At 37.3% G+C, this 21633-nt stretch overlaps 1 protein-coding gene across 5 annotated transcripts in view; it reads left to right on the forward strand.

Annotated features, from left to right (window-relative positions):
* LOC134535777 (uncharacterized) overlaps window positions 1-21633 on the forward strand; it is a 192054-nt gene that overhangs the window by 100746 nt on the left and 69675 nt on the right. For 3 of the 5 annotated variants that reach the window (XM_063375029.1, XM_063375032.1, XM_063375031.1), the window contains exons 9-10: window positions 10934-11358; window positions 13249-13483. In XM_063375029.1, coding sequence (XP_063231099.1) covers window positions 10934-11358; window positions 13249-13483 — 660 coding nt within the window. The remainder of the gene's footprint in view (window positions 1-10933; window positions 11359-13248; window positions 13484-21633) is intronic. The other 2 variants (XM_063375030.1, XM_063375033.1) reach the window with 1 other exon arrangement.

The following is a 21633-nucleotide window of genomic DNA, read 5'->3' on the forward strand; positions in this document are numbered from 1 at the left end:
GCCTGTAGGGCAAACGCCTGTAGGGCAAACGACTGTCGAAAAACTTCTTTTAGGGCAAATGCCGGAGCTTGGTCCGAATGTGATTATCAAAAATTTTGTGCATACGCCTTTAGGGCAAACGCCTGTAGGGCAAACGCCTGTAGAGCAAACGACTTTAGGACAAACGCCTTTAGGGCAAACGCTTTTAGGGCAAACGCCTGTTTGGAATGTGGAATGCGAGAATATGCTTCGAAAATGCGTTTAGGGCAAACGCCTGTAGGGCAAACGATGCACTCCCCTTATGGACTTGCCCCATATTGTTTTCACAAACTTACAGATGAAATCAGATCCACAAAATACATTGTTGCGTGCTTTGATGTATCCTTCAATAGGGTATCAAAGGTACAACAAATGGACATAGCTGTACGTATATGGGACGTCAACAAAAATCAAGTAATGACCAGGTACTGGAATTCTTCATTTTTAGGCCATTCTACAGCTGATGATCTCTTAGAAGGGTTTCAACAGGGACTAAAGTATGTGGAACTATCCAAAATTGTACAAGTATCCATGGTTGGGCCGAATGTCAATTGGTTGTTCATGAAAAAATTGAAGGCAAATACTAAGTTGTGCGAAGAAGATCCAGATATATTAGACCTGGGATCTTGTGGTCGTATTTATTAGTTTTTCTTCAAACAGAAAAACTTCTTAGCAATGGCGTATGTCCAAAAACTTACATCAAGTCATAGAAACCAATGTTACCATTTCTGCATAAGGAATTGGAGGACTTGCTAAGAGAGTTGCTGGGACATTTCATTAAGATGGAAATTTTGAAAGCTAAGACAACTGCATATCATATTAGTATTTATTTGGACAATGTAAGTCTGGGACTTCCACTCTCAAAGTTGAAAATTGGATTTGCTGCAAAGCATGAGTTAGGTGTGGTTGATGTAAAAGAACTTCAGACGGATGCATGGTTCAGATTGCCAAGAAACTTGTTGAACGTAGCCCAATAAAATACAAAATGGTTGAAGCTGCTTCTTGTTTGGACCCTAGAAAATTGTTGGACAAACAGGAAGAGTGTAGGACAAGCATGGACACATGTTTGCAAATTCTTATGTCTGCCAAGCACCTAACTGCTCTTCAGTCTGATAGAGCTAGTGTTCAGTTATTTGTTACTAATATCAATTCTGACAAACTTGCATCATTTAATGTACACAATAATAGATTGGACACTTTTTTTGCAGTTATGTTGAGTGGAGAAGAACAGTTTAAAGATATATGGCTTGCAGTGAAAATTATATTAATTCTCTCACATGGTAATGCTTTTGTGGAATCTGGATTCTCCATCAATAAGGAGATGCTTGTTGAAAATCTCCATGAGGAATCTTTGATTGGCCTGCGACGAGTTTGGGATGGAGTTAGTAATGCTGGTTGTGAAAATTGTATTCAAGTAGATCAGGAAATGATAAAATATGCCAGAGGAGCAGCTTCAAGATACAAAGGTGCCCTAGAGCAAAAACATCAAAATGAAGAAGAGGACAAGAAGTTGGACAGATATTGTAAGGAAGAAAAAAAATGCAAGACTGTAGAAATTCAAGAGCTACTAAATAAAAAACTGGAAATAGAGAAACAAAAAGAGCATTTAGAGATGAAAATTAAAAAAATTAAGAAAAACATGTAATGGGCTTAAATAATAACCAGTACATATTTGTAATATTTTGTGAATGTACATTGAATATGCAAGGTACCTAAACATTTTTTTCCTATGCAGCAGAAGTTTTATAACATTAGGCCTATGTATGTCTAAATGTTCACAGCAATTTAGCAGGAAATAAAATAGCTGATAACACCTTTATGTTAGTAACAAAGGTATGCCTGTATATTATGTAAAATTGTTCTTATTGTGATTAGTTTATTGCATTATTTTTTTTAAATTTAGCACAGGGAAAATATATTAAACGACAGGGAAAACTCAGGGAAATTTACTGAAACAAGTTGGTGGGAACCCTGTTTTAAATGTTATGGGACAATAGAACTACTACAGTAGAACCTCGTTGACCCGGACCAGTTTTGGAAAAATATAATTATGTTGGTAAATGAAGACTTGTTTTACAGACGATAAATCACTATTCTCAGAGGTACATTACTGGAACTCGCTCGCCAGCGTGCGATTTTATTGCACTCCCCAGCCTGCTGTTGCTGCACAGCAAACTGGTGAGTTGATGGTTTATTCAGAGTCGAGCCAAAACAGCATCAAACGATGCTAAAGCGGATGCGAAATCTTGCTGCTTGTAAGTGAGGCAGCAAAAGCTCACTGCCATTTTTACTACCAACTAGTGCAGGTATGTGTGCCCTCAAAAGAGCCCCGCTTAGAAGCAACGCATTGCCCCTGTCTAGTTCTAAGTTCGTTATCAGCAAAACTATAAAAATTTGAAAAACTAAACAAATTAACTGTGTTCAACTTGGACCCTAACGCTGCCGAAGCATTGCTAAAAATTGCAGAGACAAGTAAACAAATTAAAGGGAATTGAGTAATCTATGCAAAAATTAATATAAAAAAAAGGTTTCACGTTAAAATTTATCCAGAAAATTCAAAAAATTATACCAAATGGATGATCTATTGAAAACTAGGCACATATCCTAGCCAGGTAATGGTAAATTATAACTGATAATATATATGATTATATCAAAATGCCAAAAACAATTAACACTATCCTAAAATTATGAGCAATATCATCAAAAATTAAAATTTAGCTACTTATAACAGTAATTTGTAATATTCTTTATAGGGTTCTGTATCCTGACAATAAGTGCTCTTGCCGCAAAGTGAAACACACTACACACTTATTATGAAATCATACAAAAGTTTACGAGCTCATTTATCTCCTGCCGCGGTGGTACCATTTCCTGGCAACATAAACCAGGCCCGCCAACAGTTCCACACAAGCACACCCACGGAGCTCATTCCTTAACTGTACTAAGGTTCGCCAGTAAACAGCACTCAAAAATGGTATAAGTGATACAGTTTGTTGGCATAATGAGCAGTTTTTCAACTAAGCTATTTTCATCTTGCTAGATAAACAAATAATTCCCAATAGCTTTCAAAAACTCATGGATTTCTCACATTAAACTGTACAATATACTTTATTGAATGTGTTTGTCATTACAGCGCTGTGTCTTTCTTAACCACAAACGCTTATGATCACTTTCATGAAACAGTATAAATGTACACTGAACTATGTGCTTGTTCCCCTCGATTCTGGTAATGTGCGTTCGTAAACATTTTTAATGCCGAGCTGTTATAGATTTACATGATAAAGCTAATAAGGGGAAGAGCATAGAAATGCAAGGCAGGAAATTCTTCCAGCTTATCAACCAGGTCCTGGGCAAGTACTGTCTAACCAGTAGTACTTGTGTTGCTCTTTCCACCCTTCCTTTATCTCCTGTGAAGATTGGATACTGGCATGTCCTTGGGCGGAATTAATAAAATATGGGTGGAAAAAGGTATCGGTGGTGGTAATATAAGAAGCGGTAAAAGGAGGCCGAATACTATGTGATACAATACATAGTTTGCATGGTTATTTTTACTTGATAAATGTCTAAAATATGTAGGCCTAATAAAGTACTAGTTATTAGTATCAAGATACCACATGCTGTTCACAACTGGAAGAAGAGATGGTAGCATCACAAGACTGGTCGCAGCGCAGTTGAGTGCGGTCAGTAGGGCAGTGAGGAAGGCCAGCACACATTCCACATCCACACGCTGCAGCCACGGGATATTTTCTTTCGTTGCGCTAATGGTATTAATATTAATATTTAATGGCATTTTATTTATTGAGACTAATGCACACAAATAATGCCAGATATAATTGGTTCAAAAATTACAACAATATTTTTATTTGTGGAGGATGCTGGGTAAAAATAAGCCACCCCTGATTTTATGAAGGTAGCGATTTTATGAATAAAATCCGTGAAACTGTAAGCATACATAATGTTCTCTTGTAGTATAATCTTCACTTATCTGTTAATATCTGTCTACAACAGCTACCAATCGATAATCGATGAATACTCTGGATATATTCCTTTTCCCTTAATAAGGTACCAATTCTTTACCTGTCAGATTGGTACCTATGCGTCTGTCCCTAGTGGTTAATTGTGCAAAGTTCATTCCGCGCCTAGCCTACAGTGTGTGTGGTGTTTAAAAAAGAACAGTGTTTTGTACGACTCGTTCATTCTTACATTATTTTATTTTACATATAGACTGAAATTCTTATTGCTTTAATCAAACAAATGTTCGTAATAATTAGAGGTGGACAGGAATGTCATTTTTACTTCGGGACGGGATTCAGTGGGGAAAGATATTGGATTTTCGGGATCGAGATTGGTATCAGGAGCAACAGAATTGAAATTATGCCATTTAACTGGGTATGCAGAAAAAAATATTTACGATTAATGTCTCACAGAAACATCTCATCCATCCCTTAAATCATTAGTGGTCCAAATAATTTCAAGTTAACAAAAAAAAAATATTGATACATAAGGACAAATAATAGTTGTACATAATGGAAACAACATACCTGCCAACTTGTATGGATTGTCCGTAAAATTTACGGATAGAGGTGTTGTTTTATGGAGCCTAGAATTTTTTTTACGGATTTCAAAACGTTTCTAATAAATTTAGAAATTCGCTGAACGGGTAATTTTGAGTTTGTAACTACGAGGTCTGTACGACAGAGACAGCAAACATGGACGTGGATGCCAAACAAAGAATCACCTTTGGTCTTGACATCGTCATTCTCACTGGCTCTTTCCGACAAATCAAAAATTAACGTACTTGTCTGTTTGAAAACGAACACCACTCAGCTCTAGTTTCCAAACATGCTGGAACGTAGCAAGCGGTAAATAATTGCATAGAAGAATTCCGAAAAGTTTTAATTGTTCTGTTCTTTTATATTTCATATATACCTTACGAAAATGGACGAGTAGTTAAATATATTTTATTAGTTTCTCGTAAACATTGAAATTGTATGTACAGATAATAAAAAAAAATTGGTATTAAGTGGAAGTTTAAGTCGTTCTATTCTGCTGTGTAGTAGTAGCATTTTTGAAGTAGAAAATTAAAAACACTTTTTTTTAAATTGTTGAAAATGTTTCATTTCCTTAATATTCTGTGGTATATTATTGTGTATATTTTTATATTAATAAGTAGCCTGTGTTTCTTTGAAGACTTTTGTTCTTAATTTTTGTGCGCCTTTTTATGAGTGTTTTTAATGTGATTTAAGTGAGGAATTTTCGCGAAATATTTGTGTTCTGTTTAGTGCATAGGTGTGATTTTAATATAGTGCACGGTGGTAAGTATGACGTAAGCACGCACGTTAACTGTTCCAAACACTGGGAATGTGAACAGTCAGAAAGAGAACAAGAAAATTAGCAGTTTTTTCAACACTACAAACACCAATTTGGACGTTACGAAAGCAGAATGCCTTTTTGTTTCCTTTTTAGTGGAGCATAACATCTCACTCAGTGCAGCAGATCATGCCGGTGGATTGTTCAAAAACATGTTCACAGACTCTAATATTGCAAAGCAATTCACGTGTGCCCACACGAAAACAACTTGTATTTTGGATGAAATGGCAAGTAATACATTGTCTGAAATTGTGCATCTACAGACAGGGCCTTTTCTCTGTTGCAACAGACGGGAGTAACGACACAAACGAAAAAATGTACCCCATTGTTGTCACATTTTATGACAGCAAACAGGGTAAAATATTGAGTGCGTTCTCTCCATACCTAACCTGGAAGGCGACTCTACAGAGCGGAATATAGGTCAGTTAATCTTGTCACAGCTAGAATCGAATGGAGTACCACTTAATCATGAGTAGCATTTTTTGCCGATAATGCACCTGTGATGGTTGGGAAGAAGAATGGTGTTGCTGCATTTTTAAAAGAAAGGCATGAGGGAATAGTTGTTATTGGCTGTTCATGTCATTTATTAAACTTAGCAGCAGAAAAGGCAGCTTCAAGTTTGCCAGTGAATGTGGATGAAATATTAGAAATATTAGAACACCTTTTTTATTACAGGAGAATCCCGTTATAGCGAGAACGGTAATAGCGAGAACATGGCTATAACGAGGTCTTTTTGAGGAATTTACGGCGTGATCGCGTGAAGCGCGCCTTGGTTATTTGTCTGCTTTATCTCCACCCCTCTCGCTCGTCACTAGACATCTTGCGTTGACACCTGTCACATTCTTCAGCCTTGCAGTCGTCACCTAAGTGCATGGCTTTAAAAATAGAATCCTGTCCTTTCTTTCTTTTATCAAACTTCCGTTCGCTATCTGTGCCTGCGACTTCACAGTCATCGCATCACTGGCTGGCTTCAAGGCCAAGGTATGCTCGAGTCGAATAAACCAAGCCTTTGAATATACATATACTTGTACACATTTCTTATTATTTAGGAAATAGACAAAATCTAATTTTTTCTGCCATTAAACATAACAATGTGCACTTTTTTTTTAAAATATATAAATGCTTTTAATTAATTTGTTGGGACATTTTCATTAACGAATAATAACATTGTTTATAACTATGTTAGGCCAAAAAAATCAGAGCCGTCTTTATACTTGTAGTTAATTGATCGTGTTAATAATACACAAATATTTATAAAAATTTTTGGAATTATTTCAGTCGTGACACGTTTACAAGCACGTCACGTTATTTATTTTACTATCTGACAAACAGTAGGCACTACCATATTTATTTCCGAATCGCTAGGACAGTTTCCTTGTAACTTTTGTTTCGGTCAGTTGTTGGGGTATCTGTCCGGGAAGGGGGTGGTGATGGTTTGAGTTTAATCGGAAATTTATTTTCTAAGAAAGTTTACAGGTTTCTTTAAATGAAAAAAGTATAATTTTCCAGCGACTATTTCGTTTGAGGCGTACGTGTGTTGCCGCAATCCTGCTTTTTTGTAAGGAATTAAATCGTCGTACTACACTAGCGGCGCCTGTTAGCAACATCCCGAACCAACATGGCCGCCAGCAGACAGCCCGCGTCGACAATAGATAGCAGGACAATGCTGCGTTGGCCGCGGGCCAAGTCAAGTAATCGATTGCGGGCTGAAATGCTATACTTACGTGCCGTGGTAGGGTATTCTGGTTATTTTGACGCAATCGGTGATCGCATCCGTACTTGTGGGGTATCGTTTTAAAGAGAATTCACACTTATGCTCACAGAAATTACGATTTCGTTAATATAACCTGTTATTTTCTAATTATACAGGTTTAAACACAATTTTTATGCTATTTTCGGTTAATTTTAATTTTTTGGGGGCCAAAATCTGGCCAATTCGGTTATATCGAGGATCAAACCCGGAACCATGACACCTTGCTATAACGGGACTCTAGTGTATATGAAAAAAGTGCTAAACGAAAAGAATGACATGCTGGATTTCAAGATCTTCGCTGCAAGTAATTGAAAAGGGTACTGAAGCATGTTGTAACACAGTGGTTATCTCTCGCAAGAAGTTTGACAAGACTTGTTAGTCAGTGGGAACCATTACTTAGTTTTTTCAAAGAAGAAGTGTTGGTTACACAGAAACCATCCCAGTCCGTGAGTATGACATCGTACAAAATCCCATTAAGCATGAAGAAACAATGTAGTTTTAGCACAGAAAAAGGAAACCAAATACAACATCTACAGTTTTTTTTTTTTTTTTTTTTTCAGTGGAAAAATCAACTTCTGTTCGCTGATTTCGAAGCATCCTGAATTATAATATGAGGCTGAAGTAATTATGAACCCCCAAGGTGCATTAGGAGAAGTGGCTGAAGGGGATGAACATTTTCTGGTTCACTTGTATGGAAGAGACCCTGCTACTTAAACTCTTGACGAACTTTGATCTGGAATATTTGTAAAAGCTGCAGCAAGAATGAAATTAAGCTTATTGAGGCTGCCCTCAACCAATGATGTGGCTCAACTTCATGCCATGTGAGCATACAACGAAGTTCAGGCATGGCTCTCTTTGAAGTGGAGATGGTGGAACACTCCACCATGCTTGTGGGTGTTGGATAGCAGGACTGAAATGCTCAACCATTTGCAAACATTGTAATGTGCAGTCGTGTGAAAACATTCTTTCAACAGTCTTGTCCTCTGGCACTGAGCATTATGACATACCTGATGTGCCACTTAATTTGATTTTGGATGCAGACGCTGAAGTGAACATTTTCAACACTGGCAAAATTGGGAACTTCACGCCTAAATAGCACACGTCAACTGCCTAAGTCCCTCTAAATGCTGAAGACTTAATAAATTAGTGATTTATTTTTTTTTTATTTTTTTTTTTGTATTTTATGATTGTTTCACCAAAAAATACAGTTAAATGAAGCTTTTTGTACATAACAGAATTTTGTTGTTGTTATTGCTCCTATCCAGCTTTTATGTACATCTAAGTATTTGATCGTTGCTGAAAATATATTTTTTATACTCCTGTATCTCGCGATATGTTTGAGGTAGCAAAACATTAGTGCTCAACAAGTTGTAAGTAAATTAACTCTATTTTAAAATGCCCCATTTTTATTGTACTTTACTTAAAAACTACCAGCCAAATTGGTGAAAAGTTCAGATTTGTCTATTTTTCGCAAAATTTTGCTGAAATGTGGAGAGCTCTATGCCTGTAATTATTCAAGTTAGAAAACTCAATTTAGTCTCAAAATGTAGCTAATTTAGCTAACTATCAGAATGGAAAGTACAAAGTTTTTTGTCAGATTTGTATTTTGACAGATATTGGGGAAAAAACAAGAAATATATATGCAATTTTTGAGGTTTCTTCAAGATGGTGAATCTAACTGAAAAAATAATTTTTGGCAAAATGTCAAAATTACTTACAAAACCATCCTAGACATTGTGTTAAAAAATTAGCTCTACTGGAAATTTTGCATCCATTCTTGACTATTTGACTCGACTTATAACGTGTAAAATGATTATTTTCAATAATAAATATATATATATATTTTTTAATATTTAATAAAATTAATGAACTAACAATATTAATACATGAATTAAAAAAATATATATATAAAAATTCAACAAAGGTAGTATAAATTACTCTACTGATGATAGTTTCAGTCAAAAAAGCTCTAGTAAATACTGGTTAACTAACTACATTTTATAAAGTACTGCTGACCAGTCTTTCCTTCAGTAGGGCCCCTGGACGAGTGGTTTTAACAGTTCTCCCTCCGAATCTGAGTCGCACATGCTCTACACATGTAGAAAATGTAGCGTATGTAGCAGTTAGTGCATAGGCTACCTCATGTTTTCTCTGAGCAATGTATTGTTACTAGGGATATGTCGGGTCGGTTCTTCGGTTTCTCTGTGCCCCGGTTCTAGGCCCCCGGACCAGAACAGTTTTCGGGTACTGAAAAGACCGGTTTTTAAAGTTACGGGGTTAAGGTTCGTTTTCAGTATTTTCACTACACTTCAAATTTAATGCACAACCGTTCGGCATAATTATTGTTAAGACGTGTTACAGTGATTTATTTAATGGTGTTTTCCATTACGTATAGGTATAATCGTATAAATAATAAATAGGTAAATAAAACATTCCGCATACCTAAAAGACAGACGTTACCGTACGTACATACCTCAGGCGTGACACAATGCGTTTAAGAAAATCGATGCAATCACAGCCATAACTATGTTCTATATTATATTTAGTGCCAGGATAACTTTATTCTGTATGTAAATATAGCACAATACGGATAATTGGAAAATTTTCCGAAATTTCCATCTTGGTCATATTGTTATTTTCATTTATTTACGGTAATATGCCGCGGCTGCGCTGCTATGATTTTGTGAACATAGTGACCAAATTGTCATGGAATACACAACTTATCATACGTTTTAACTTATAAACGGTAAAAGTTATTTTACCATTCCAGAATTAAACCATATGGTTTTAAATGTATGTGAAAATTGAAGTAAACAATTAACACCCTTTTAGATGTTACTTTATATGATACTTATTTTACCGTTATTTTTCAACACATGTGACCAATAATACCGGGAGGTTGGTACACAGCCAGAACTTCGACCTTTTTTTTTTTTTTTTTTTTTGCTACTGTCGTGGTTTAGGCGATAAATAATTTATGTTATTGCCACGTAAATTAATAAAGGAAGTAATATTTTCAGCTTTGTGCATGAGGAGTTTGTTTCGTTGCAGTAATTAAGTCTGTTGGGAACATTTTGTTCTTGATGCAGATGAGAAGTTTGCTATATGCGAACATTGTCTAAAATACTACCGATGAGACAGTAATTTTTTTTTTCTTTTCTTTAAGATTGATTATCCTCAACCAATGAAACAGGAACCGGAACCGGAGAAGAACCGAACCGAATTTCAAGAACCGAAATGGAACCAGAACCGAAAAAATTACAGAACTGACCCATCCCAAATTGTTACTGATTCATTCTCATTCCATCATACTTCATCCTTCAGTTAACTTAATGTTGGCACAACCTTAAATCTTAATGGATCCAGTTCTTTCAGTTCATAACTGTCTTAGATTTGCTATTTACAATTTGCCATCATTAACAGGAACATAACAGAAAGGTGTTTTCAACTTGCCTTCATGCACACACATTACTACTTACTGTCATTTTACTGCTTAAAACTTATTCCCATGAGCCACGCTAATGATGGTAATCCTAGTTATTGCCATGTACATGCTTACAGCCAATTGGAAATATTTATTTTTATGGTTACATTCTAAGAACTTAAATGTGGTAGGAAATAAAACTTAGCATTCAGATATTTATAAAAAGTAATTATTTTAACTTCAGATGGTATGATATGTTCTTAAAACTATTAAGAGAATTATACAAGTAAGTAACTTAGTGTGTTATGTTGTTTGTATGTTAGTCTCTGCATTCTCTTATTGAGTTATGTTATTGGTACTTGTTGCAGCCAACTTCGAACAGCCATGGGAAGATTGATGGAGGAAACTTTGCCTTCGGTGTTAGCAACGGCCTTCATCTTCCAGCTCTGGACCGCGGAAACACTGGCTTCTCCCAGTGTGCCTCTCTCAGCAACGGCAACAACGAATCACCTGTGACTAAAGGTTCCCTGGGCAGCCCCGCAGTGTCCCCCTTGCACCCCTTGCAGTTCCAGGGGCCGCCCCCACCCCTTCCTCCTTTCAGCATGCTGCACCCTCCACCACCGCTGGACGGTCCACCTCTCCCCTACCCTCCGGAGCTGTACGCCGAGCTGCTCAAGTCTGGCCGCACCCCGCCCTTCTTGCCGCCCCCGGGAAGCCTGCCGCCTGATCTCTTCCCCTTCTGCGATGTGTCCGGGATGTTCGGCCTGTCACCACACTTCATGTTCCGTTCCCGGTGAGTACTGCTTACTCATTCGTTTCTCTCTCTATATTTCATTTTTTAAGTTATTTAGATTTATTTGACAGTCTAAAAAACCAATATGTCCTAATAGACCTGCACTACAAAAAAAAATACGCATAGAAATACATTCTGAACTGTCTACCTAACCCTGGATTTAAGGAAACTAAGAACTTGTGCATTTATTTGCGGTTGTGGAACCTTGCAAGAAGCCTGGAGATACTGTCTGTGTTAGGATTGTATGTACTTGGCGATTGCCACATAGTATGTGCTGCTAATTATTTTTCACAGGTCCCCTCAACTAGTGCTGCACACACCTCTGTTGACTTGTTTAAAACCTTGTGTGTGTATTACTGTGTTTACCCACAGAAGGGTCACCCCTGCTATGGGTTGTATCTATAATTTTGGGCATATAAATTTAACATTTTCACCATAAGGATCGCTCTCGAAAATGGGTCGCACCATATCTGTCTCCAGTAGAATGCTGTTAAAGTGTGTCTCAGCTTAGTACCTCGTAAGAAACATATCACTGATGTTGACCCTTAGTCCTCTGTCTCTTCCTCTTCTCTTTTTAATGGCCCATGCTTCCCTTCCTTCCCCCTGAAGTATCCAGTCTATTCTATTTTTTTTTTCCCTCGTCCCCTTCCCCCAAGAGAAAGAAGACGGATGCTAGTACTTCTCAGTTTTTTTTTTTTTTCATTTCCTTCTATAAAAAAACAAGCATGCACTTACTTTGCAGCAGTTTTGCCATGGAATATTGCAGTTGGAAGCTTGGGAAATATCACGTAAAAACAATGTTCGAATACGTTTGTGTCACAAAAATCTGTCGAGATAGGCATGATGATTGTGTATGTTGCTAGTTCACGGACATTTACTTTATGTAAATGTTTGGTACCGTAAATTTCTGCCGCCACATGTGCTAAGGTTGTTTTGGAATTCCAGTTCTTGAATTGTAAACAGTTCAGGGAAATTCTGGAAAACTTGGAAAAGTAAGGGAATTTTGGAATTCCAAGCCTGTAGCATCCATGCTTAGCCCTAATTAAATTCATTACCTAATATATATTATGTTTTAAGCATTGATTCAATACTAACACATTATTTTTCTTTAGTGAGAATTAAATTATAATATAGATCATAATCTTGATAATCAAATCTGACAACTAAAAAATATTCAAAATTATAAATCATAAGCATTTCCCAAAACCGATCTTTATTCCTCTTGTTGCCCACAGAAAATTATTTGATGCACTTTCCGTAATTGCTGTATTTCTACAAACATTTGAAAATTGTTTCTTGAATATACTATTTTTAACATCTGTCAGTTATATAGTCATTTACAGGCTGTGCTTTGTATTTAGCAAAACATAAATTGCATTATTTAAATACTAATTACAAACTTAAACAACAAAGATCAATGTGTTAATTTATTTTGATAGTAAGATTGGGATGAAAAAGTTGTGTAACAGTTTTATTTAATAAATTCTATTTTTGGCTTTTTTCAATAACTTATTTGAAATCTATTTACAATTAACTATCCTTATAATTTCTTATTTAATCAGTGGTTCAACTTTCATCAATTATAAATTTATAATTAGTAATCTAGAACTTACTTTTTTCTTCCCCTTTTTCTTGGATGTGGTGTTCTGTTTTGTTGTTTATGTTATTAACACTTTCACAATAAATTCAGCCTATTAGATAAATTATATTTAAATGAAACTTGCAACTTATGTTCATGTTAAAAAATAAACTTGCACTGTTAGTGAAAAACAAATTTTTATTCAGAGGTTGGTAATCATCAGAACAGAACAAAAGTTCCTTCCCAGGAACGGAGAGTGAAGTGGAATGGGAGTATAATCATTGGTAATGATGGATGACGTAGTAGTGTAGTGTGTTTTGTCACAGCCGTAGTGGTCCCTCCAGCGAGCTGCATCAGCGCCTGGAGGAGTGCTACGACCAGTTCAAGAGCCTGGAGAAGGAGCGCAAGAAGACAGAAGCAGACCTGGCCCGCCACAACCCTGGCAAGAAAGTGTCATCTGCTAACAACATGCCGGTGCCGCGACTGTCGCCCAACCCTTCTCGAGTGGACAGGCTCATCGTGGACCAGCTGAGGGAGCATGCCAGGGTGAGTGCCCTTTGCCCTCACGCTCTACCTCTCTCCTACGTCCTTGTCATCCTGCTATCGTACAAGGAACCATAGCAAATAATACAAAAGAAAAATGTGAAGGTGCACCCCATTTTATGAATGCAATCCATGTTACCGTGAGCATATGTATAATAGGGATTCTAGTGTAATGTTAAAAATTTAAGAATGTTGTCTTTGTATTCACAGTCAAAATTTAACTTGTAAAAATTGTTTGCTTTATATTTTATTGTTTGTTCTATGGACTGGAAGTAAGAATTATTTTGTTTAGAAGTTGAATGTGGGAAAATGTTAAAACCGTTTTAAGAAAGGTTTGAAGCAGATGTTACTTTTTTTTTCTCTGCAGAATGAATATGATACACTAACCCTAATAAAACGACCGCTCGATGATTTCTAGTACTAAAGCTGTAATAGATGGGGGTCTTATTGTGAACATTGTATACTGATTGATCCACTCTGACTCCTATAACTATGTTAAAATTTTCCATTTTTTGCACCAAGTCTACGTTCAGTTGTCTCTGGCAGGATAGTGACACCTTTTTAAAAATTAAATTATGTTAATTTTGGCAGACTTCTTTCGAAAAGAAATAATACTTTAAAAAAAAAGGTTTTTAGACCACTTATTACTGTGCCCGGCAGTTATCTTGGCGTCTCTCAGCGCGGGGGTGCGGGGACAGCAGGACCGGAGAAAGAAGAAGTGGTAAGCAGGCGACACACAGCCGAGAACCGTGTAGTGGCTGTTAGGAAAATGGAAGGCTAAGGTGGCAGCTCGCAGAGGCGCGGTAAAGTGATACATAGCGGAGAGCGGGAAATAATAAAAACAAAAGTGGCTTAAATGGAAAGTTTTAATTGTAAGTTATAATATGTTCTGCATTGTTTGTACACTATGAATGCTGACAATCAAATAGTAATAATAGTAATTAATTTTAACTTAATTTTGTTTTTCGTCACCTAATACAATCAATTATCATGGAAAGAGAACTTCACACTTACATTAAACAAATCATATAATATATACAGTGAAACCTCTATTTAACAAATCTCAAGGGACCAAAATTTGTTGTGTTTGTTGTAAAGGGGTTTGTTAAATGGAGGTTTCGCACGATATATTTCTAGTCATCATAAAGCTTCACATAAATGGCTAGAACTGTATTTCAGACTGTTTAATACAATATGAGGAATTAAACATGAAAAAGTACATAGAATACACTTGTTTAATGGCCAACTATTTGATGCTTGGAAATTTATCAATTCCCATCCGGAGTGCTTCCTGGCGTGCCTTTTATTGTAAAATCGGCCCAGAGACGTTGATGTTAGATGCCCTAGCCTCCATTAGCCAGTCAAAAAGTATCTTGTTCAAATCATCAATTTTACATACTTTCACAAGTTTTCGATTTGTTCCTACCAGAGAAGCGTTGTTTTTGATCTGTTCCCGGTTGGATAATATGGTCGAAAGTGTAGACGCCGGGAAGTCGAAACGTTTAGCTACCTATCACTTTTTTTTTCCACCTTCATCAACAGGATCTAAAATTTCTAATTTTATTTTAACGTCAATCTGTTGCCGCTTTTTAGGATTAGAATTCATTTTACAGTAGTACCGTGTTGATTTCCGTAACTACGTGTGGAAATAAACAACAGTGAAAAATTGAAAAAAACGTAAATTGTCCTCCACCATAGATAAATATATTTGCGTGTGCGCATCTATAACCATAGAAATGCAAAATATACTAGTTGTTCGTCTTGCCAGAGCGATGGTACGAGAGGTTTCCGCCACTAGCGCTAAATGTACCCGCCATTTTGAACAAAGTGTGGCATGTATACACGACTTGTGTTATCCATGATGCTTTGTTTATTTATTGTCTTCCGCGATGGTGCATATTATTTTACGGTTATACGCACGTATTTTTTAAGCAGTGAATGCAAAAAAATTAGTGGATGTCTTGTAGGAGATGTTTATTTTTGCGTGTTTTTCAAAAGCGGCAGTTCGTTGTAAAGGGAATTTCACTATTTCGGAACAAATAAAATTCGGTATTTAGAGGTTAAAACAGCATTGATCTTATGGCGGTTCGGCGGGACCAAAATTTTATTTCGTTGCATAGGGTTTTTCGTTAAATAGAATATTCGTTAATGGAGGTTTTACTGTATGAGGTTTTGAAGGTTATAATATGCATTCTAAAGTGGAAGTACAATGCAAATTGCATTTACATTTATATTAAATAATCGATTAAAGGTGCATTAAAATATTAAGCCACACATACACAAGCATTTTTTAAATGCCATTAACGTTGGTAGTCAGGTGTTTCCTAAACGACTGACATGAAGTTAAAGTAGCAAATATAACATAACAAGCTCCAGGTTTACTTAAATGTAAATCCAGCGCTAAATGGCACGTTTTAGGTATGGAAACCGGAGAACGATAAGGGCTAGAATGGCTCCTGCGTCATCAACTGTGAGATAGCTTTCGCGCGGAGAGCTACAATTGCGTAATGTTTTTGTCGTTTGCTTTTTCTTGTAAGACTTTTTTTTTTGAATAACTTTGAGAACACAATGAATTAAGAAGCATAGTTTTAAATTTATTTTACACACTAAGTGACCTAGTTTTCCAAAATCAATTGTGTCTGGTTTTCGCTAGTTACTGAGTTAACAACATTAAAATTAATTTTGGTTAGCATAATAATTAGCAGACACAGTAAGTACTAGAGTCCCGTTATAGCGAGGTGTCACGGTTCCGGGTTTGATCCTCGCTATAACCGTGTCCTCGCTATAACCAAATTGGATAGATTTTGGCCCCCAAAAAATAAAAATAAACCGAAAATAGCATAAAAATTGTGTTTGAACCAGTATAATTGTAAAATAACAGGTTATCTTAACGAAATCTTAATTTCTGTGAGCAAATGTGTGAATTCTCTTTAAAACGATACCCCACAAGTACGGATGCGAAAACCGATTGCGTCAAAACAACCAGAATACCCTAACATGCCACGTAAGTATAGCATCTCAGCCCGCGGTCGACGCAGCGTCTGCTGGCGGCCATGTTGGTTCGGGATGTTGCTAACAGGTGTTGCTAGTGTAGCGCGACAATTTAATTCCTTACAAAAAAGCAGGAGTGCGGCAACGCACGTACGCCTCAAACGAAATAGTCACTGAAAAACTATACTTTTTTTCATTTAAAGAAACCTGTCATCTTTTTTAGAAAAAAAATTCGGATTAAACTCAAACCATCACCACCCCTTTCCCGGACAGATACTCCAACAACTGACCAAAACAAAAGTTACAAGAAAACTGCCCTAGCGATTCGGAAATAAATACGGTAGTGCCTACTAGAGGTGTAAAAGTAACGAAAAAATGTGTACCCGTATGTATTCGTTACTATAACAATTAGTACTCGTTACTATCGTTACGTTACTCGTTACTTCTGATACCGCATAACATGCTATGTTATGTTGCAGCAACTAATCCAGTCATATTGTGTACGTGTACAGTAAGACGTCGCGTAAATAATAATTAGAATATAAACAATTGACAATATTTGATAATTAATCATTTTTTTAACCAAGAAACAATTAAATCTCATTAGAGCGGCTTTTTAATATTATCTCTTTTAAGATAATAACAAAAAAACGTGAAAATACGCGTTTATAAAAACAAAAACATAGGTACATATTTCTAATTTGTAAAAAATACTTTCTTACGTTGTTTCTGTTCCAATCTCAAACTTTGTCTACACACACAATACCTTTAATAAACAGTAAAAAACTTGGACGACGAATTTCCAAATTATACTTTACTTAATAAACAAACCTCGTTCTTTGTAACGTAAATTCATCGAATATGCGCGCGCTTGCGTAAAACATACGAAAAATGCGAGTAACGAGATGCAGCCGTGTGTAACGTTTCGTTTCTCATTACTTGATGGCGCACCCGTTCTCAGTACCGAATACATACGGTTTGCTAACTAACGGAAGTTTGATAAAAGAAAGAAAGGTCGGGATTCTATTTTTAAAGCCACGCACTTAGGTGGCAACTGCAAGGCTGAAAAATGTGACGCGTCAACGGCGAAATGTCTAGTGGCGAGCGAGAGGGGTGGAGATAAAGCAGACAAATAACAAAAGCGCGCTACAAGCGATCACGCCGTAAATTCCTCAAAAATACCTTGTTATAGCCGTGTTCTCGCTATTACCGTGCTCGCTATAACGAGATATTACTGTATATTTGATGGGACAAAGTCAAACGTTGCAGGTTTAGATAATAGTTTGTTACTTTTCCTGACATGAGTACAAATATTCTAGTACAGCCACTGCAATTTACACAATGTTACACTTATGTAGTACAAGTACAATTCATAGGATTTCTCACTTTTGGTTTGGTAACCCAGCGCTCTTAGCCAAAAGGCTTTACCGCCCTGGGGCCCCCACGGGCGTGGATACAGACTTACGTAGTGTAGGAAGTAACGTGCCGAATGTTTTCTGTTCTGCTAGTACAAACCTGGACGCTGACCTTGACAATAGGGTATCGCTTTCTCTTCGCACTCCCCTTTCCCCCAGACAGGACTAGGGAGCACAGACGCCAAGTTATCTGCCGGGCACAGTACTGTCACCAATAATTACCATTAGCATGGTGCAATATGTGGTGCAACTATATCTTTTATTGAGGGATAAGTCCTATGAGACTGATTTCACAAGAAAAATATAAGATTTAATTTAGGGATGGGTCGAATACCAAAAAATGCCGGTTCCGCTTTCGGTGCCGGTTCCAAACTTTAAACTTCGGTTCCAGTACTCTGTTTTAGGATTTGGTTTCAACTATTGAAACACTTTTGTTTAACGGGTAAATTAAAACAGTATGGTAGGTAATCTTAAATAATAATTTTACTAATGCTCCTTAAAACAAACAAGTTGAGCAAATATGTGTAAGTACTGTTTAAGCAGTTTAAACAAGTAATGCTAAATATAAAATTTTAGTATTTCACACTAAATTCATTTTAGTTTTTTATTCAAAAAATTAGCATCTTCACTCTCTGGATCTAAACGATTCCTTTTGGAGTGGCAAATAAATCCTGCAGTGTATAGTCTCTCACTGCAAACTGTAGCAGGTGGCACACACAAGTACTTTTTTGAAAGTGTCTGTAGTGGTTTGCACTGATCCCTTCCAATATTCTATGACAGAGCAGTCAGGTGGCATGTTATCCTCATTGAAGTACTGTTCAAGCTGTTCTGCCATGGAACCACAACCAGAATCCTGACTACTATTAACTTGATGGGTAAATAGTGTGGAATACTGTGACCAAATCAAATTACTCGAATCTGACTGCAACTGTATTGTAGCACTTTTTGTTCCAGATACACGAAAAAATAAAATAAATTTACTCACAACTTAATAAGGAAATTTTTTTTTGTGTGAGCATGAATTAGGCCTACCGTATTTACTCGTGTATAGTGTGCACCACGATTATTGCAACATATTACAAAGAAAAAAAATTAAATTTTTTTTCCCATAAATAAATTTTATTAACATTTTGTGGTACCTGTTAAGTAATTACTTATCAAACAAATGATTATTTAAATTGATGTGTGGTGATGTGTCAGGAAAACACTTAAATTAAATATTCTTCCACCTGAAAGCGAAACTTTTGTGGCCTACTGTACCATCTTAAACGACCGAGCAGGCTAAACTCTGCTGTGTAGACGGAGGATAATGAAGCGCTGTATCGTCACAACTGGTAGGAGACCGGGAGGGAGGGAGGGAGGGAGGGAGGGAGGGAGGGAGGGAGGGAGGGAGGGAGGGAGGGAGGGAGGGAGGCAGGCAGGCAGGAACGGGACTATAACCATCAAGTAACCTTGACAGTTGACAGGACTAAACACCACCACTCCCGTCACGGTACGTTGCTAAGCTGGCGGGGAGGACTAGATGACTCACAGGTAGCTGCTGGGACAAGGAAGCAAAGGAAGTGGGCTGGGGACTGGTGACTGGTGACAATAACATTCTCTCTCTCTCTCTCTCTCTCTCTCTCTCTCTCTCTCTCTCTCTCTCTCTAAAAAACATGAAGAAAATGGTCGCCTTAGAGGTAAGTGTAAACCACTTGCCTCTTTTTTCACTTCTGCTGAAGACACGAGTGTTATTCGTGCAGAGTGTTATTTCACACGATTTCTCATTGAACACAATTTGCCGTTATCAGCAGCTGATCATGCAAAACCGTTCTTTAAAGCAATGTTTCCTGACTCAAAGATAGCAGACAAATATTCGTGTAGGAGAACAAAAACCACTGCAATTGTGAAGAGCATGTCTGATGAAACGGTCGCAGGTATCGTAAATAGGATTCAGAACGCACCCTTTTCTTTGGCAACAGACGGCAGCAATGACAATAATGATTGTAAATTGTATCCTTTTGTGGTTACATATTATTGTCAAGTAAAGTAACAGGTTATGACACTTCAGCTTTCACTCGTTGAGTGTTTTGACAACACAGGGGAAGGAATATTTAAGATATTAGACAAAAAGTTGAAAATTATGTCATTGAAGTGGGAAAATTGTGTGTCATTTGGGTGTGATAATGCCAACACCATGATTGCATTTCTGAAGCAGCAGCATCCTGCAATGATAATACGTGGCTGTGTGTGTCATCTGCTTCATTTGGCATCAAAGAAAGCAACAAAAACATTGGAATTGGCTTTCAACGTTGAATCATTCTGGGTAGATGTATGTTTATATCTTTAAAAGAGCTCTAAAAGAAAAATGCATTTGAAAGTTTGCCAAGAGATGTGTGGACCTGAACTTAAAAGCCATAAGATACTGAAGCATGTTAGCACTAGGTGGTTATTTTCTCTAAATTGCAAGTTACCTTTAATTTAAGGCAGTGTTTTGATTGTTTTATGTGTTTAGCAGACATTATTTGTTCAAATACGGTATCAACCCTCCCCAGTCTTCTATTTCAGAAAACATTTCTTAAAATAATATTGGTATTTCTACCAGGAAAATGGTTTAAATAGCACCATTTTGCACTTACTAAACACAATTTTCCCGAGGGAGGGCCCCCCGGACCCCCCCCCCCCCCCCCCTCCTTCACTCTTTATTATGCCAAATGTTGCTCACTACTGACAGACACTCCACAAGGTTGGCATCTCTGGATATTGAGCTCTGCACAAGCCAATACTATTGCCTTCTTCTGCTCATGCAGTCTCTTGAACATGTGCAGTGTCGTATTCCACCTTGTGGGCTCGTCCTGAATAAGTCGATGCTGCACCACACCTGCAGTGATTTGGCAAGTCTTCAGCACCTTGGTGGCACGTGCAGAGTGCTTGAAGTGGCCTACTATTTTCTTGCTTGAAGAAACCAAGTTATTGATAATTTTATTGTTCAAGAAACCTTCCTTGAGCACCAGCTGCAGGGTATTTGCTAGGCATGAGGTGTGCTGGAAAGGTGACAGTTCTAACCCAGCAACAAGGTTACGGGCATTGTCTCGCACAATGGCCACCACTTTTTGCAGTAGTCCCCATTTTTCTAACAAAGAAGTGATGAATTTGGAAATATTTTCTGCAGTGTGGCTTACTTCGGGGAAAGGTATAACTTCCAAACACACATGGTGCAATACAAAGTCCTTTGTTACATAATGGGCAGTTACACTAAGAAAATCAGTGTTTGCCACTGATGTCCACAGGTCTGTAGTTACTGCAACAAACTCTGCATCTTGTAACTGGACTTCAACACTTTTAACTGTACTTTCGTACATGGCTGGAACAATAACATTGCTTAGTGTTTTTCGGGTTGGCATTGTAAACCGAGGCTCAAGGTGCTCAATTAGTTCCTTAAATCCTCTGTTCTCAAGTAGGTTGAGGGGTTGGCCATCCACGCACACCATTCACCATTTTTGCAACAAGATATGTAATTTTTGTCTGCCTTTTATCATCAATTTTAAATTTAGTAGCTTTTTCATATTCCTGTGTCAAGGTCTGCTGCTTCGGAGATATCCGATACTGAAGCCCTTTTTTCCGTTTGCACATTTCTGAGCTAGTAGACATGGACGTGCTTGCCATTGCCACATTTGCCAAACTTGTCAAGCCTTCACTTGGTGCAAATTCTGTAACAGATGCTTGTGAACCAGATTTTGAAAAACAAGGGCCAGCTTGCACAGATTC

This window comes from Bacillus rossius, chromosome 10, assembly GCF_032445375.1.
Source record: "Bacillus rossius redtenbacheri isolate Brsri chromosome 10, Brsri_v3, whole genome shotgun sequence".
NCBI classification, from domain to species: domain Eukaryota; kingdom Metazoa; phylum Arthropoda; class Insecta; order Phasmatodea; family Bacillidae; genus Bacillus; species Bacillus rossius.